Below are 18,920 nucleotides of genomic sequence, written 5' to 3' on the forward strand. Positions count from 1 at the left end.
AGTATAAAACTTGTTACCTACTTAGTACCTATCAGGAGATACCAAATTTTATATATAAAAAAGTAGTACCTATGATACCTACTAGTACCTATCAGGAGATATCAAATTTTATATAGAAAAAAGTAGTACCCTATGATACCTTCTCAATGACTGTAAAATTGCTCTTAAATATGTCTTGAGTTAGTAAAAATTTTAGTATAATATTTGGGTACCTTAAGATATATTTTAGCTTAAAGTACTTTTTACATAAAAAATATAATATAGGACATCGAGATATTTTTTAAAAGTACGGTAAAAAAGCTCAAATTGACGAGGAAACGCCGAGGTGTGTCTTCTGCTGTTAATGTACATGTTATAGGTGGTGTTCATGCAATCTGTGGCAGTTGGGGTGTGGAGCAGTGGAAGCTTCAGTTCACTCCCAGTTTCCACAAATCGCAACTGATGCATGGCATGGTCGGCCAGTGCCTCAGCTGGCTACGAATTGTGTAGCTTCGAACGTGATTCTGGGCTAAGTATAGAAAATCAGAAACAACCGGCCCATGAAAGAATCCATCTTTTAATTATTCTTCTCTCTAGTGGTGATACTGAATTACTGACGCAGTGGTAAGAGTGGCCGGGAGTGCTGGTTACTGGCTGTGCGCCTCAGTTGGCGTGCGGTGTCGTGTTCCGGCGAGCTGGATTCCGAGTGCCGGCGACCCCATCCGGCAGCGACCGGCCGCGGCGGAGGAACGTGAGGCCTTTTGTTGCTTTCCATCTGTCCAACCTACCACCCCCCGCTCACGGGCGAGCTCCTCGTCCATGCAAAGAATGCAATGCGCATCTCCACCACCACCTTATCTTCCTCTTCTCTTCTCACGTCGTCGTCGTCTCGGCGCTCGATCGCTGGCTGGGATGGCGACGCCGGTCAGTGTGCTTCTGCTGGTGCTCGTGGCGGCGGCGGCGGCGGGTGAGGGCGCCATGCCGATGCCTGTGAACGAGGAGGTGCTGGGGCTGGTCGTGTTCAGGTCGGCGCTGTCCGACCCGACGGGGGCGCTGGCGACGTGGGCGGAGTCCGACGCGACGCCGTGCGGGTGGGCGCACGTCGAGTGCGACCCGGCGACGTCGCGCGTGCTCCGCCTCGCGCTCGACGGCCTCGGCCTCTCCGGCCGCATGCCGCGCGGCCTCGACCGCCTCGCCGCGCTCCAGTCGCTCTCCCTCGCCCGCAACAACCTCTCCGGCGAGCTGCCCCCGGGGCTGTCGCTGCTCAAGTCGCTCCGGTCCCTCGACCTCTCCTACAACTCCTTCTCCGGTGCGCTCCCCGACGACGTCCCGATGCTCGCGTCCCTCCGCTACCTCGACCTCACCGGCAACGCCTTCTCCGGCCCGCTCCCGTCCTCGTTCCCTCCCACCGTCCGCTTCCTCATGCTCTCCGGCAACCAGTTCTCCGGCCCGCTACCGGAGGGGCTCTCCAAGAGCTCGTTCCTGCTCCACCTCAACCTGTCCGGGAACCAGCTCTCCGGCTCGCCGGACTTCACTGGCGCGCTCTGGCCGCTCTCCAGGCTGCGCGCGCTCGACCTGTCCCGTAACCAGTTCTCCGGCCCCGTCACCGCCGGCATTGCCAACCTCCACAACCTCAAGACCATCGACCTCAGCGGCAACCGGTTCTTCGGCGCCGTCCCCAACGACATTGGCATGTGCCCTCATCTCAGCAGCGTCGACATTAGCTCCAACGCGTTCGACGGCCAGCTCCCTGACTCCATCGGTCACCTCAGCTCGCTGGTTCACCTCTCCGCGTCCGGTAACCGGTTTTCCGGTGATGTCCCTGCTTGGCTTGGCGACTTGGCAGCGCTGCAGCAACTCGATTTCTCCGACAATGCTCTGACCGGCCGATTGCCGGAGTCGCTCGGCAAGCTCAAGGACCTCAGGTACCTGAGCCTGTCCAAGAACCAGCTCTCCGGCGCCATCCCAGACGCCATGTCCGGCTGCACGAAGCTCGCCGAGCTGCACCTGAGGGCCAACAACCTCAGCGGCAGCATCCCGGATGCTCTGTTCGACGTCGGGCTGGAGACGCTCGACATGTCGTCGAACGCGCTCTCCGGCGTGCTGCCGTCGGGCTCGACGAAGCTGGCGGAGACCCTCCAATGGCTCGACCTCTCCGTCAACCAGCTGACCGGCGGCATCCCGGCGGAGATGGCGCTCTTCATGAACCTCCGCTACCTCAACCTGTCCCGCAACGACCTCCGCACGCAGCTGCCGCCGGAGCTCGGCCTGCTCCGCAACCTCACGGTGCTCGACCTCCGGAGCAGCGGCCTGTATGGGACAATGCCGACCGATCTGTGTGAGGCCGGAAGCCTCGCCGTGCTCCAGCTCGACGGCAACTCCCTCGCTGGCCCCATCCCCGACAACATCGGCAACTGTTCGTCCCTGTACCTACTGTAAGTCCAAAATTGCTAATCACATTTCCAATGTCGTCGTCGCATTGAAGACGAAGACGACGAACTTGTGTGACGTGTGATGGCTTCGCCATGGCAGGAGCTTGGGGCACAACAGCTTGACGGGGCCGATACCGGTGGGCATCTCGGAGCTGAAGAAGCTGGAGATTCTGAGGCTGGAGTACAACAACCTGAGCGGCGAGATACCGCAGCAGCTCGGCGGGATCGAGAGCCTCCTCGCCGTGAACATCTCCCACAACCGCCTCATCGGGCGGCTGCCGGCGTCGGGCGTGTTCCAGAGCCTCGACGCGAGCGCGCTCGAGGGCAACCTCGGCATCTGCAGCCCGCTGGTGACGGAGCCATGCAGGATGGACGTGCCCAAGCCGCTCGTGCTCGACCCCAACGAGTACCCGCACGGCGGCGACGGCGACAACAACCTCGAGACCAACGGCCGCGGCCCGGCGTCGCCGAGGAAGCGCCGTTTCCTGAGCGTGTCGGCCATGGTGGCCATCTGCGCAGCGGTGTTCATCATCCTCGGGGTCATCGTCATCACCCTGCTCAACATTTCCGCGCGGCGGAGGTCCGGCGACTCGCTGCCGGAGAAAGAGCTGGAGAGCATCGTGTCCAGCTCGACCAAGTCCAGCAAGCTCGCCACCGGGAAGATGGTGACGTTCGGGCCGGGGAACAGCCTCCGGTCCGAGGACTTCGTCGGCGGCGCCGACGCGCTGCTGAGCAAGGCGACGGAGATCGGCCGCGGCGCCCTCGGGACGGTGTACCGCGCGTCCGTGGGCGAGGGCAGGGTGGTCGCCATCAAGAAGCTCGCGACGGCGAGCATCGTGCAGTCCCGCGACGACTTCGACCGCGAGGTCCGCATCCTGGGGAAGGCGAGGCACCCCAACCTGCTGCCGCTCAAGGGCTACTACTGGACGCCGCAGCTGCAGCTCCTCATCTCCGACTACGCGCCGCACGGCAGCGTGGAGGCGCGCCTCCACCACGGCGCGCTCCCGCCGCTGACATGGCCGGAGCGGTTCCGCGTGGTGGCCGGCGTCGCCAGGGCGCTCGCGCACCTGCACCAGTCGTTCCGGCCGCCGATGATCCACTACAACGTGAAGCCGAGCAACATCCTCCTCGACGAGCAGTGCAACCCGATGGTCGCCGACTTCGGGCTGGCGCGGCTGCTGCCGAAGCTGGACAAGCACATGATCAGCAGCCGGTTCCAGGGCGGCATGGGGTACGTGGCGCCGGAGCTGGCGTGCCAGAGCCTCCGGATCAACGAGAAGTGCGACATCTACGGCTTCGGCGTGCTCGTCCTCGAGCTCGTCACCGGCCGCCGGGCCGTCGAGTACAGCGACGACGACGTCGTCATCCTCATCGACCAGGTCCGCGTCCTCCTCGACCACGGCGGCAACAACGTGCTCGAGTGCGTCGACCCGGCCCTCGGCGAGTTCCCGGAGGAGGAGGTGCTGCCCGTGCTCAAGCTCGGCATGGTTTGCACGTCGCAGATCCCGTCCAACCGCCCCTCCATGGTCGAGGTGGTCCAGATCCTGCAGGTCATCAAGGCCCCCGTCGCTGCATCGCCATCTGCCACCCGAATGGAAGCTTTCGTCTGACCATCTCTTCCACATTTTACGTTCTACTAAACCACACGTAATCGCTTGACCGATCCATGCATCTCACTTGCATTGCATGCATGCCATGCAATTCATCCGCAACCAGTACGTGTTCATGTACGTGTTCCCTAGTGCAAAAAATCACAGGTCCCCAGCTGTACTACTAGTACGTACACTGAGTCACTGCTGGCCGTGCTAGCTAATTTTCCTCAGGTTTTAATTTAATTTTTTTGTCTCTGCCTTTTTGGATGTCAGATAAATCATTCCTACGTGATGCCATTGTTCGATGCGGCTAAAATATGCTCATCATCTTGTGACTAGTATGAGTTGTAACGAAGTTGGCGTGTTGCATCGTGGCCAATAGCTTAACACATGGACGGTTGGTTCCATCTGGGCGTTAATTTTTTTCTGCCATACTGATACTGCCATAGTAGTAGTAGCTTGTGTTTTGTTGACGAGATGCCCATGACTTGGAGCTGCATGAGGCATGTGAGTGCACAGCTAAAGTGTGAGTGAACTCGGGGCCCACTCCACTACGCAAAAAAGCATGACAAGTTTTATGGATAGATAGGTTAAAACCTATTGCACATACACATGAGCCCTGGATAGGTAGGATCTTGCGAGAAAAAATAATGGAGGTTTGTTTTGGCGCCATTGATCGGATTGGATCTTGCCATTGGACAGATGTTCAGTGCTGCATGCGTACGTTTTCCCTTGGGTGAAGGGCACCGGGTGCTACCTGACAAACTGGTTGAGTACTGTAGTTGCTATCACTCCATGCTGGTGTCATTTTATATGTTTTCTGCTAAATCTGAATTTACTAATCGGTTAATTGACCGTGTTTCAGAGTTTAGTGACTAACACATGGAATAAAAACGTCAAATCAATGCATTGTATATATGTAGGGCCTCTGCAGGGTCATTCTCATCTTACCAATAAACTGTTAGTCCGTGAGCCTGCGAGTGTACCGTTTGCAAGCTGCAACCAGTGAGTTACTGCATGTCAAAACGTGGTTTTGTGCAGAATTTTTACTGGGTTCAGGAGCAATTCTAATTTGTGGGCACGCAGTTCGGGTTTATTCTGCCTTCGCTTTTTGTGACCTGTCAGTTTACGACTCTTTTGACGTGTCGGTTGGGGTAGTTTATTGTTGGCCCCGTACCTGGAACGATTATTTGGAATGTGACTACCCTACCCAGCTGCACACTTGCACTGCTTGTGCAGAATGGTGACGTCCAATTGGGGTCAGGCATTGATTAGTCTCCTCCTTGACAGTTTTGAACTTTTGATGGTTGAATGATGTACGTGTTGTTGTGTGCTGCTCTAGCTTTCCTAATTACAAATGCTGTGTCCTACGAACATCTGGATAGAAAGTCAGAAACTAGTGTCGTAGACTTGCATGGAATTTGGCTGTGAATGGTGATAAATTAAGTCTAGGACTGCCTCAATTAATTAGCACCTTAATTTGCTGGATCGCTGTCACTTTCAGGACTGAACAAAATTGATGCCAGGCTGCCAGGTAATATTCATACTGAGGTCTCTGTTCTAGTGTTTTTCATGATTCGGATCTGTACAAAGAGACCTTGCAGCAATAATTGAACGCTGCTAAAATCGACAAATACGAAGCAACACAGAGACAGTGGTCTCTGCAAGCCTGCATTTCTTCACAAAACTGATAAATTTCCAACGCATAAAACACATGTCCTTACTGGCAGACGCTGTTGGTTTCTGAAGCTCGAGAACGACAGGAGAAATTCTCGGCACCTCTGCTGTAGTAAAGAGTGAATTCAAACGAAGAACGCCACACGGTGTAAGTTTGTGAGAATTCTCACTGAAATGCAGACAAGGGAGTAATCCCATATCGAAGTGGCACTGAGCAGCAGCAGCACTCAACGAGGCGGTTTGTCTGATCTTGTGACCGTCTTGTTGTTGTTTGTCCATATGCTGTAGGCTTTTCATTCTTTTTCGGGGTGAGAGTGGTGCGTCCAGTAGTAGAGCCTTAGTTTAACCAACCGCATCTTCCAGATAAATCACCAACCCTGGTTTGAATAGTTTCTTTGAGGCCTTGGTTTGAATTTCGAACTCGAACTGCCTGCTCAAACTGTCCATCTCTGACTATCACGTATCTCTCTACATTTTGGACTTGCACGAGCTAGCTAAAATGGATAGGGCAGTCGATTGGATGAATGGTTGTGTTGTTTTGATGAAACAAATCACTTACCGTCGTTGTGAGCGTACCTCAACTAGCTATGTTCCTTTAGGTAAAAATTGTTTACCTGGGTTTAAGTTCAAGATTTGGAATGAGTGCTCAGGGGATACGGCATGTGCGCATTTACAGCCGTTGCCAATTTATACTAAATTTTTAAATAAAACGAATGGTCAAATGTCATAATTAAAAAAATCAAACATCTTACGTTATGAAACGGATGTAGTAACAAATTATATTTATGTTTTAAGTGGATAAAAAATGAGATGGGAGAGAAAAAAAAGGGATTATAGTTAGTCAGTTGTAGCACGGATTAAATCAAACTATATGGATAGCCTATTAAATTGGTTGCAGATAATTTGTTAATATTTACAGTTAGCAATAGCCTCTGCTCTCAGCCTTGCTCTTACTGTGAAATTCCAGCAAAAAAAAATCCTGTGAAATTGGTGAATTCCAAACGAAACGGGCCCTCCCACAGCCCATTTGGATGTGAGCAGCCCACGTACGTTGCAAGCGTGCCAAACTGCCAAACTACCCAGTGGCCGCTCCGCAACCGGACGAGGCCCACCCAATAAGGACCGGTTCCGTTAGTTGGTATTTAATCCCCCCGAAGGGGATTGGGTGAACCCCTCCCATCTCACCCAATCCATGTAGTATTTGAATCCTCAACTTTCCCATAATCCCTTTTATAAAAATATCCGTTCGTTTTGACAGAGATCTAAAAAAGTAGCATGTTGGGGATTTTACACATTATCACATAAGATGACGGGATTTTTTTCCACACCACCGATGGAGAGGATTAATTCCCCGGTTAAGACAGTAGAAAAATCCCAGAATAGACCCGGTTAGAATCCCGGATGGGCTTAACCGAACATTGATTTTTCTGTGAACCGAGATTTATTCCGTGAGAGAGAAATCTACGAGGGGTGTGATCCAATCCCTCCCGATCCCTCTCCAACCGAACAAAGGTCTAGAACGGGCCGCTCCGCAACACCGAGCGCCGCGCCCACTGACCAGCCCAGCGACTCCACGCGGAATTCAGAATCCACGGGCCGGCCGCCCGTCGTCACGGCAACGCAACGAGCCCGCAACATCCTCCGCGAATCAGCCGACGGGAAGTGCGCGTCACGTCATTTCGCCGCTCGGTTCGGTTCGCTCCACTCCGCCGCCCACCTTGACGAGGAATCACAAGAATCCCTCGTGCGAATCCCCGCGGATTCGTCCAACCATTCGGCGGCCGGCCGGCCGTAGTCACCACCACCGTTTCCCCCCGGGGTCGCCGCCTCGTTGCCTCCGCCCTCGCGCGCCCGCCGTCGTCTCCAAAACCACCCCCCACACGAAGCTCCGCCAACCCATCGCCGCCCAGCGCCAACGCTTTTTCGCCGCCATGGCCTTCCACTCCCCAATGGCGGCGTCCCCCTCCTCTTCGCTCTCCTCCTCCTCCTCCTCCTCTTGGTCATCGCTCCACCACCTCCGTCTCCTCCAGCTCCCCAACCACGCGTCCTCCCGCCTCTCCGTGCTCCCCTTCCCCCGCGAGCTCCCGCTCTCGCTCCCCCTCCGCCTCCGCATTCCACGGCCGCTTCTCCCTGCGCTCCCCCTCGCCCTCGCCCGCGGAGAAGGCGGAGGCGGAGGCGGAGATAACGATGACGACGATGGTAATAATGGTGGTGGTGGCGGTGGAGATGGCGACGGGGATGGAGACGACGGCAACGCGCCCGACAACCGGAAGGCGGCGCTGTTCGTGCTTGCGCAGATGGGGAGGAAGCTCGAGACGCTGCCGTCCGACCTAGCTGCCGCCGTGGAGGGTGGCCGTGTAACCGGGGAGATCGTGCGGCGCTTCGCTGAGATGGAGGGCTCGGCGCTGCTCCGGTGGCTGCTCCAGTTCCAGGGGTTCAGGGAGCGCCTCCTTGCGGATGACCTCTTCCTTGCTAAGCTTGCCATGGAGTGTGGCGTCGGTGTCATTGCCAAGGTCCCTATACAAATTCTCCATCCACGTATTTTTATTTAGACATCATTGCACTTTGTTGTATAATGGAGCCAATCTAACCTTTTTTTAATATTGCTCTCGTTGTTCAGACTGCTGCCGAATATGAGAAGAGAAGGGAAAATTTTATCAAAGAGATTGATATCGTAATTGCGGATGTGGTATGCTTCTGATAGTATTTCTAACAATATCGGACAATAAGACAAAAGACCTTAGCTCAATGTGATTTTAATTGTTTGGTTTACATTTGGTGTTACTAGAGTAATCACCTTTTTAGCAAACAACAATTATCATATGACGTACTATTTCTATGTTTGTGTCAACTATTCTGATCACAAATACATCGTGGAATTTAATAATTGACCTTGCTTTGTAAATTAGTCACTAAGATCATTAGCTAGTAAACTTTTAAAAAATCCTTTGCTATTATACTGGTTGGGGATTTATACCAGGCAGGCTTAAAGTATTCTGATTATGAATATGCAATCTTTTCTATTTTTCACTCTAAAAATGTTTATATTTTCGAGGGTTTTGCCATGGCTCAAGAGCCCTAGTCTGGGAACAGTACACTGGAACGATACCTCTATCAGTACGTTTGGGGAGGGGCCCCTATCCCAGGTCAAGGTAGGCATTAGAATTGAGTTATTCTCTTGTGTCTCTATCCCCGTCTCGCCGTCGCAGTGTAATGTCATGGCTTGAGAGCCCTAGGCCCTGCTCTTTGTTTGGGTAAGTAACCGGTACGAAAAACGCAGCAACAAATTAATATATAATTAATTAATTATTAGCTATAAAAAATTTGCTCACGTCTTGAGGGTGAGGTGGCTCCGGCAAGAATGGAAAAACCCAAAGAAGGCGTGGGGAGGATTGGAAACACCATGTAATGAATTGGACAAAAACCTTTTCTTCGCTATGACCATGATAACAATAGGCCACGGAGCAACAATCCGTTTCTGGGACTTGGCCTGGGCACAAGGCAGATGACCAAAGGACCTAGCTCAACAAGTATATGCAATATCGAGAAAGAAAAGCTTGATGCTCAAACAGCCATTCAAGAGGACAGTTGGATTCGGAACCTAAACCTACAGTTGGGGTAAGGCATGAACGTACAACTGCTGGACCAGCTAGTAATCCTGTGGAGTAGGGTGAATGAAGTGCGTCTCCAACAAAATGAGCAGGACAAAATAACTTGGAAATTGACGAATCATGGAGAGTACATGGCCAGGTCCACCTACCAAGCACAATTCCTCGGATCAATCAACGTCAAATTACAAGGAGATCATCTGGAAGCCTTGGGTCCCCAAGAAATGCAGGATGTTTGCTTGGCTTGTAATTCAAAATAGAGTTTGGACTTCCAGCCGGTTGGCAACCCGTGGATGGCCAAACAGCACGTGCTGCCCACTTTGCCAACATACAGAAGAAACAGCCTACCACCTCTTGGTACAATGCAGATACGCAAGGAGAGTATGGGGGAGGATATCGGCATGGACACCCCTGGAGCAGCTCAACCCTGCAGCATGGGGCACAGCATCAACAGTTCACTATTGGTGGACGATGTTGGCAAACACCAATGGTCTGCCAAAGAACGGAGCCTGAATGATCATCTTGCTCATAGTTTGGGAGCTGTGGAAGGAGAGGAACCAAAGGGTTTTCAACCACCAGGAGCTCCTGGTCATTTCCGTAACTGTTTCTGAATAATAGATAGTCTATGGTTGATTAACTAAATTCAGCACTGGGCTTTTTATTATGAACTCCACATGAGCACCTATTTGGATAATGATTTTAGTTTCTTGCTATTGACAACGAGGAAACCTATTTGTGCTGATTTTAGTTTAGGAAGAGAGTCAATGTCGTGTCATGGGGATCTGTTTTACTTTTTTGCTGAAGGTATATGAATAATGATGTCTGGAAGCAAAACAACCATAAAATTAGAAGTTTGTGGAGGACTCTATGGTCTTGAGGTCCTATTAAAAATAGAGAAATTTATTCCATTTTAACTCTTTTATCATGATTTGTGAAATCTTTTTTTTTGCGGGGATTGTGAAATCTAATTCAGTTACTGCTTCCGATACTACCCATCCAGGTCATGGCAATAGTTGCGGATTTTATGCTTGTCTATCTTCCTGCTCCAACTGTCTCTCTGCAGCCACCACTTGCAACAAACGCTGGACATATTGCTAACTTTTTCCATAACTGCCCAGATAATGCATTCCAGGTAACTTGATTATCTAACTTTCAGTTTCTAACAAGTTTAATATGCTTCTCTATATTGTCCTCCTTTTATTTTGAAACACTTTCATGTAAACCATATGTTGCAGATTGCTTTAGCTGGAAGATCATTCTCCCTTCTGCAGAGGCTAGGAGCTATTCTGGTAAGGTACCTTATAATGATTGTTAATTTGTTTTATGCCCTGTTTACATTGACTAACAATATCTGTCTTGTTTCATAGAGAAATGGTGCAAAACTCTTTGCGGTTGGCACTAGTGCTTCGTTGGTAAGTCTGTCGCTCACTCCATGGCTAAACAATTTATGTTTTTCCTTTTTTTTTCTTAGAGAATTTGACATTCTTTTTTAGTGGGTATACAGAAGGGTATCATCCTATTAGCTTTGATCAATAAGTTCGTACAGAATGGAGAATATATCTTAGAAATTAATGCACTATTATTATGTAGTAGAAACTAATGAAATGACGTAGTTTGGGAAAAAAATATGTAGTAGAAAAGATCTTTAGCATCGCTGTTTTCATTCTGTCAATTGTTGTTATACTTCATATCTAGGGGTTCTATGGTTGTAGTATGTTATGCAGGAGACTGAGACTGTGACAATACTGAAAGGTGAGAGCTGTGGTACTTTTCCATCAAAGTTTTGTTTTGCCGAGATTCATGTATGCAGATTTCATGACATGCCAAAGTTCATTAGGTTTATGTATCTTCGAATTGATTAGAGAAATTTTCTGAATGAGAACGGCGGAAATTCCTTTTTGCTCTAGAATTCTGGGTAGCAGACAATAGGAAAAAAAATATATAATTGTGTTTGCATTTCTGATCTTAGCAATTTCAAATGAGTAATCCTGTTGCATCTCTGATCTTAAATCACTTCCATCCTCAGGAAAATTTGTAACTTACGATGTCCATGATTTTACTGTCTTTCTCAGATTGGCACTGGTGTCACCAATGCACTGATCAAAGCAAGGAAGGCTGTTGACAAGGAATTTGATGATGAAGCTGAGGATATTCCAATTGTCTCAACTAGTGTTGCCTATGGTATATACATGGCAGTTTCTAGTAATCTCAGGTAAAGTAGTCTTCAATATTCATATGATATACTTTTGTTTCGTTTAAATCTCTGATTAGTCTATTTTTGGTTGTTTCATCATGGGGCAGTGAGGGACTGCCTTCTTTAAGTTGGTTTATTTTCCCTCTAAAAAAAATCCTTCCTTATTCTACTTGCCTTTCCTGGGAAAAATGCAGGCATATTATTAAAAAAATGTACAGTTACCAAAAAGCTGTACTCCACAGCCTCAGATTAACAGTTGTCTCCTGTACATTTTGTATTGTTTTTAACAATAGAAACAATATGCTTCGTCAGGTACCAGATTTTGGCTGGTGTAATTGAACAGCGGATGCTGGAACCACTATTGCATAACCACAAAATACTGCTGAGTGCCTTGTGCTTTGCGGTCCGGACGGGCAACACATTCTTAGGTTCTCTACTGTGAGTTTTCTTTGCCGCTTGAAATTTAGAGTTCTTGGTCCTGTCGCATCCTATGGTATTTACTGGGAAGCTACTTCGTGGGCAGGTGGGTTGACTATGCCAGGTGGATTGGCGTTCAAAAGGTTCAAGAAGAGAGCTGAAGTTACTGAAGTGATCAATACGACTTTTATTTATCATGCATATTCGGTGGTTTGTCCTTCCACTTTTAGCATGGTGGAAGCATTTAAGCTCAAATTTCACATTTTGGAAACTGAAGATAATATCATAGTTAAATTCACGTGAGGCTGTTGTTGCAATTTTCTTGATAGATTTCATGGTATCTTTTATGGGATGAGAGAAACAGAGGTGATTAACGATATATTTGTAAATAAAAAATACTTTGTGAATAAAACTAATATATGCATCTTCTTACCGATCTAAAAGATAAAGCCGTAAAATAGACTACAATGAAATAACCTTAAAATATACTCTAATTTAAGGTTAAAAATATAAATTTTGGCTTATAAGTATAAAGCAGCAGCGAAAAAAAGTAGGGACTCACTTTTTTTGTTGATTCTTTCTCGCTCGCTCGCTTGTCCCCTGCTGAATTTCTTCAGCTAGCAAGTCCAAAGCGACCCGATTTCGTGGGGGAAGGGCGGAAAATGAAGGGAAAATGACTGTGTTAACCTTCCTGCTATTTTTCGGTGGATGGGTTAACTGTGTTAACATATACCTCCATCTTGTACTTATGTTTTATGTTTATAAGTTAAAATTTAAATTTTTAATGATTTTGAGTTTTCATCTTAATTTATTTTTCAACCTTAGCTTTTCGCTCGCTAAAAACATATATATATATATATATAATTTTATCATAAATTGTTTTTATTTTAAAATATGCAATGCCAAAAAAATCACCCCCATAATCCTAAACACACGAGCAGTGTATTTTACCCTTTTTCCCCTAAAGCCATAAACCACTCGTATACTATTAAAACAAAACCTAGCTTTAGGCGTTTTTTTTTAAAAAAAATTAAAATAGGAGTAAAACTCCACCATAAAATATAAAGCTTTTAAGCCACAAATTTATAAATGATATAAGCCAAAAAGTTAGCTAAAAAGCTTATATCAATAAGCTTAAACCGAAACAAAAGAATGCCTTAGCTAATTGATTGGGCAGTTGGCACCGCTGGTGTTAGGGTTTAGGGTGACCTGGTAAACCAAAAATAACGGGAATACTGTAGTATGGGATCTCGTTGACGGGATCCCACTATGGTGGTGGTGACGACGACGGCGCCACTCGAGGCTGCTGGGAGAGGATGGGAAACTGCTGCTAATCTGATCCCACCACGGCGTTGCTAATCGCACCACGGCGGCGGCGAGCGGCAAGCTGCTGCTGAGCTGCAAGACCTCCTCGCTGGCGCACTCCGGCGACACTGGGGAGCCACAGTTGGTGAAGGTTTGGACTTGCTTTGCGGCCATGCATCCTTGGTTTGGCTTGTCACGGCGGCGGCGACGAAGGACTTTTTGGGTGATATTAAACGAATATCAGATGTTACCGTACTGGTATTAACAATCACCTAGTTCCAGTATTAGATCTGGCACCGATAAAGTATGTTTGATACCTCGTCAGAATCGTATTGTTTTCAGTATCAGATCTGACCGATGAGGTATGGTGTTTGATATCTTGTCGGAGTTATCTAGTTTCTAGTATAAGTCTGATATCGATTAGTATAAGTCTGATATCGATGAAATATTGTGGTTGATATCCCGTTTTAAAACGGTCCCGCATCATAGCAGTCAGTAAAATTAAATGTGACCAGACTTGAGGAGGTTTGGTCACCGTGTCTTTTAATAAGGTCGAAATTAGCTGTACGTACGTCCGCTTTAGATATTCCCATCAATTTACCCATTAAAATTATCTTGCATGTGCAAGGCTCGCCGGCACCAGATATGCACTTGTGCTCTTGCAAGCTGCACTCCTGCTCTGCTCACTATATAATCATCCCATCAGGGTGGGCATTAGCAAAAGTAGAGAAACCGATCAGCCATGGCCGCTGCTAGCCTCCAAGAGCAATTGCCGAACCAGGCGATCCAGGTCTCGGCGGCGTCCGCCGCCGCGGTACTCTCAAACCTTCTACCGGCAGCCGGCTGCGTAGCTGGCGATGACACTGCTGCGACTTCACAGCCTCGCGCGCCAGCCGATGGTGCACCGCCAATGGCTACACATGCGCGTAGCGTGGACCCGACGTTACCGGCAGCCAGCAGCCCAGAAGGTGATGCCGGTGCTCCGCCTTTACAGCCTCAAGCGCCGGCCGCTGGCCGTCCGCCGTCGATGGCTCGAGCTCCAGCAGGCGCGACGCATCCGGCTCCGGTCAATTGGAGAATTCCTCGTGGTGCTGGCATAGCACGAGGAGGAGGAGCACCGTTCCCGGCCACGGCGAGCCTGACATCTAAAATCCTAAGTGCCGCTATGCTCCCGCCCCCGGACGGCTGCATCGGCAGGTTGGAAAGCGTGGCCATACCACCTGGAATGTGCAACCCAATGGTCGTGTTCCTTGGTCCGCTCTTCTCGTTCATGGAACAAAGGCAGGGGATGGAAGCGACCAAGTTGACGTACGTGCACAACCTGATCCGCCGAGCTCACCTCAACGAAGATATCCCGCAGAAGGTGGACGCATACCTCAGGCTTATCGACACGAGGGAGCCAGAAATCCGGCAACGCTACGACCCGTCGGAATGCTGGGTCACTCCCGAGCAGCTTGTGGAGATGATGGTGCTCGACGGCCTCTTCATCATTGAGGTGCTGATCGACCACTGGCTGGGCAAGATCAACAAAGCATCGGCGTCGCCGGAGGTGAAGGCTGAGAAAGTAGTAATTCATCGGGAGACGCCTGAAAACGACGAACCCGATTCCCAGTCGCCGTTGTTGCCCACGATGGTGCCACAAGCGTTGAGGGAGGACTTCACTCCATTGAAGGTCAGGTGGGAGCCGCACGCGCTCCGGTACGACCTCGTGGTCGTCCCAAACCAGATCCCCTTCTTCGTGCTGGAGGAGCTATTCAAGATGACCGAGGTCCCCGAGCTCGGGGAGGGTCAGAAGCAACCCGCAAAGCTCAGGGAAATCGTACTCGATTATCTCGTCGGCAATGGAGGTGGCGGTGTACTAGCGGATTACGAGGGCCCTGTATACCATATCCTGCATCTGGTGCATTTACATCTGACATTTTCCAAGGAAGAAACTCGAGTCTCAGCTCTGCAGACGGGGCCGCCGGTTCCACGGCCAACTTTGCTGGACAGGACCCTGGACAAGTTGAAGAAGAAGCGCATGGATCTGCACGCGTCTTGTAAACGGACCTTCTCTCGCTCCTCCATCCTACCTGTGGGCTGGAAAGAGTGGAAGCTGATCCCGCCGCTGCGAGAGCTCGTTCGAGTTGGCGTGAAGCTGAAGCGGGTGGAGACGTACCGGTTTGCACAAGTCAAGTTCAACAACGGGAAGCTAGACATCCCGGCCTTCGCGTGGCGGCCGTATCACATCCGGCTGCTCACCAACCTCGTGGGCCTTGAGATGTCCGGGTGGTGGCCCCGCCAGAACCGGTTCTTCTGCAGCTATGTCATGTTCTTGTCCGAGCTCCTCATGAAGAAGGAAGATGCTGAGCTGCTCTTCAAGATGGGCATCGTCCAGGGGAGCAACATCAGTGGAGACTTCGAGAAGACCTTGATTTGTCCAATTCTGATGCTGGCAGATGTTAGCCACGGCTCCAAATACGAGCGCTGCTTCTCACACCTCATCGACGACATGAACGATTGCTACCAGCGTTGGAGCAAAGTTGGTGCCCTCCGCACCACGCAGCAGCAAGGAAGTTAGGTAACCCACACTGGTCGGCACTCGCCAGTAAAGAGATTTGCTCGGTTCCTCGACGTACCCGTAACTCACGGTTATTAAATCGTTTTTTATTATTAGATATAGCTGAGTATGATGTACATTGCTACATTCAACGATTAGAGACGATTTAATACCGTGAGATACCGGTATCTTAAGATATTTTTTATTATGCTAGAGCAAATCTTCCGATAAAAGTTTGTTGAGACACTAGGGATAGGTTTAGGATGCCATCTTTTTTAGCAATCGATTTACCGCGTATTAAAAAAATAAATTTACGAAAGAAAACCCTCTAGAAATGATCTTAAATATGGTGGAATGGAAAAAAGCCTAGAAACTAACGGAACAGGTGAGAAGAGGGGGCTCATTGCTTTTTCCTCTAGATAGGATGCCATTTATATCCATGGATGCAGGTATCCACGCGAATCGTGATTGATGGACGGATATGTATTTAATTTTTTTTGTTCATGTGCAAATCATTCCGAGACCTGAGAAATTTGCGGACAACAAATATGTTTTATGTTTTACCTCTAGATAACCTATGCCTAATCCTATATACATGTATTAGTTGATTTTGGCCCATCTCTCACACCCCTTCCTACCTGAAATCGGTCTAATGGGTGAACGCCTGCGTGCCCATTAACTTATACGAACAAAGTTATGCATATAACTTTTTATCGACGATTGACGTCGACAATAAACTTACAGGGTGTCTATCGGGCTTGGAATTTGATGGTTAAGATAAAGAGGGAGACGATTTACGCAGGTTCAGGCTCTTGACGTGGCGAGATAATATATTACTCGTGCTTGGCGATTGTATTACGTAGATGAATCTCTGTTGTTGCCCTCAAGGAGCCACCCCGTACCCCTTGTATAGTGGAGAAAGAGTTACTGATATGATAGAGTCCTAATCTAACTAGACTAAGATCTATCTCAGTTCGGTTACGGCTCGGGTCTAAAGTACACGGTATACAATTCGATACGTACCAGACTCCTAACCGACACCATACAGATATATTCTCCTTCCTATTCGATACCCTATTGACCATACGTATTTGTGTAGTCTCCGGATACATCCGGTATAGGTATCCCACACTTTTTATACTTAATTTGTATTTTTATATATAAAGTTTCATCTTTTCGGTGTAAATTTTTATATAAAAAATGTATACATAGAAACAAATTTAACATATTAAGTATCTAATAGAAAAATATATACTTTAGAAATATCATGTTTAAAAAATTGTATCTACAAAAATTATAAACTAACAAGTGCTTGGGTATTCAACTGTGTCTGCCGTATTCGGTTGTGTGTGTGGTTAAGAGTTAGTTATCCGGTGTGAAAAAACGTAGTAATAGATTACTACATGATTAATTAATTATATAAAATATAAAATATATTAATATGATTTTTAAAAATAATTTCCTATAAAAAATTTATAAAAAATATACTATTCTACAATTCGGTAAGCGTGGGAATCTAAGGTTAAGAAGTGGAGAGCCGAACACGGCCTTAATCGGTTGGTGTTCTAAACTCGATGAAATTATGCTAGTTTTATGTCATTTAGTCACTTTTATGTCAATTATTTAGTTTTACCGGATCCGTTAATCACTACTTCTATCATCTTTATGCTGCGTTAATTATTGCTCAGTAACATAGTAAATCAATCAATCACTCAGAACTTAGGTCCTTTTCCATCTCTCTCGGTCTGGCCACCGGCCACATAAGACAGAATAATCGCGATTTGATCCACCCTTCACCGCTTCGTTGTGTTTCGACATTACAATCAAATTACTTATCTAACCTTGAACCAAACTTTTAAGTTAACTAGAAAAAATTCACCTGCGTGGCACCTAGTCAAGTTATTTTTAATTATCCAAATCAAAATAAATTTTAAAAGTAAGTGTTGAAAATAAATTATGCGCCGAGTTAGAAAATAGTAAATTATGGTCCATATACAATTGACTTAATAGGCATACACTAAACACTATAATACCATTTTTAATCAAGTTATGTAAGTCCTAAACCCTTTTATTTTTTTTATTTGATACACCCAAATTAAAATATTATGGGTAGAGAAAAACACAAAAACATTTGAGATTGCACAGAAAAACACAAAAGGCTAGATTTTAGATTGTGTAGAAATACACAAATTATCGTGAGTAGAGAAAAAAATAAATTTGAGATTGATATAAAAATTCTGCACAAAAAATAAGAATAAATGTGTAAAAACACAAAACATCTCTAAAAAATTAGAACGTGTAAAAAGCTAAAAAAAAAACTATAAAGGCGAGTGTGGCGTTGTATCCGTGCGTGGTGCAGAACCAGATCGACTGCCCTTCCTCTGGTGCGCGCAGCAAAATACTCCGTCCCGAAATAAGATCTTTTTTGAGTCGTTAGATATAATACTTGGACTCTTCATCATATTTGAAATTGTTTTATGATTAATATTTTTATTATTACTAGATGATAAAATATAAATATAAAACATAAATAGTACTCTATGCGTGACTATTTTTTCAAGTTTTTATGCAAATTTTTCAAATAAGACGAATGGTGACAGAAATCGAAAAATAAAATTATTATAGGACGGAGGCCGTAGAAATTAAACATGACCGAGCTACGAATCGTACCTAGACTATGAAGTTTGTACTTCTTTTGAGCGCAAGTTACATCTAAATCATCAGGTGATTCAGTCTTGATAAGTATATATCATGATAAGTATAATCTAACATGTATAAAAATTGACATGTCTTGTCATTACTGTGTCACACGTATGCTTTGGGAAAAATACAAATTACCTCATGAATTATCGCGCTCGGCCGAATTACTTCCTAAGCCCGAAAAACAGACATCCTTCACCCTAAACTTTCAATACTGGGTAAATTACCCCCTCGACCCAATCCAAGGCGGTTTTGTCCTACGTGGCGTACACGTGGCAGCCCAGTCAGCATTTTCTTCTTTTTTTAACCATGGGGCCCACATGTCATAACCCTCTCTCCCTTCTCCCTCTCTCTCTTGGGCGAACGGGGCGATGGAGGCAGGCGCTCGGCGTCGCGCAAGGACGGTCGGACGACGGGCGGGCGAACGGTCGTGCCACGACGACGAGGTGGAGCAGCAGGATGGCGGCGGCCGCGAAG

The 18,920-nt window shown here is 47.6% G+C and overlaps 3 protein-coding genes across 3 annotated transcripts; all 3 read left to right on the forward strand.

Moving 5' to 3' along the window:
- Positions 1–894: 894 nt before the first annotated feature.
- On the forward strand, positions 895–4,372 carry LOC102713157 (probably inactive leucine-rich repeat receptor-like protein kinase At3g28040). The gene is made up of 2 exons (XM_040520179.1): positions 895–2,414; positions 2,512–4,372. The coding sequence occupies exons 1-2, from the start codon at positions 958–960 to the stop codon at positions 4,019–4,021; spliced, it is 2,967 nt and encodes a 988-aa protein (XP_040376113.1). The 5' UTR covers positions 895–957; the 3' UTR covers positions 4,022–4,372.
- A 2,992-nt stretch (positions 4,373–7,364) lies between these two features.
- LOC102713437 (protein RETICULATA-RELATED 4, chloroplastic-like) lies at positions 7,365–12,329 on the forward strand. The gene is made up of 8 exons (XM_006646633.3): positions 7,365–8,193; positions 8,301–8,369; positions 10,289–10,420; positions 10,524–10,577; positions 10,656–10,700; positions 11,361–11,500; positions 11,795–11,920; positions 12,006–12,329. Exons 1-8 carry the CDS (start codon positions 7,612–7,614, stop codon positions 12,058–12,060), a joined length of 1,203 nt encoding a protein of 400 aa, XP_006646696.2. The 5' UTR covers positions 7,365–7,611; the 3' UTR covers positions 12,061–12,329.
- A 2,040-nt stretch (positions 12,330–14,369) lies between these two features.
- LOC102713709 lies at positions 14,370–15,764 on the forward strand. Its single transcript, XM_006646634.1, has one exon. The coding sequence runs from the start codon at positions 14,370–14,372 to the stop codon at positions 15,762–15,764; it is 1,395 nt and encodes a 464-aa protein (XP_006646697.1).
- Positions 15,765–18,920: the final 3,156 nt, after the last annotated feature.

The sequence above is a fragment of the Oryza brachyantha genome, chromosome 1 (genome assembly GCF_000231095.2).
Source record: "Oryza brachyantha chromosome 1, ObraRS2, whole genome shotgun sequence".
Classification (NCBI taxonomy): domain Eukaryota; kingdom Viridiplantae; phylum Streptophyta; class Magnoliopsida; order Poales; family Poaceae; genus Oryza; species Oryza brachyantha.

Excerpts from the sequence above, each read along its gene's own strand:
- LOC102713709 (XM_006646634.1), top strand. The coding sequence starts at position 14,370 with ATGCTCCCGCCCCCGGACGGCTGCATCGGCAGGTTGGAAAGCGTGGCC.
- LOC102713437 (XM_006646633.3), top strand. The coding sequence starts at position 7,612 with ATGGCCTTCCACTCCCCAATGGCGGCGTCCCCCTCCTCTTCGCTCTCC. Across the intron at positions 8,370-10,288 it reads ATATCGTAATTGCGGATGTG|GTCATGGCAATAGTTGCGGA; the intron begins GTATGCTTCTGA and ends CTACCCATCCAG. Across the intron at positions 10,578-10,655 it reads AGAGGCTAGGAGCTATTCTG|AGAAATGGTGCAAAACTCTT; the intron begins GTAAGGTACCTT and ends CTTGTTTCATAG.
- LOC102713157 (XM_040520179.1), top strand. The coding sequence starts at position 958 with ATGCCGATGCCTGTGAACGAGGAGGTGCTGGGGCTGGTCGTGTTCAGG. Across the intron at positions 2,415-2,511 it reads TGTTCGTCCCTGTACCTACT|GAGCTTGGGGCACAACAGCT; the intron begins GTAAGTCCAAAA and ends TCGCCATGGCAG.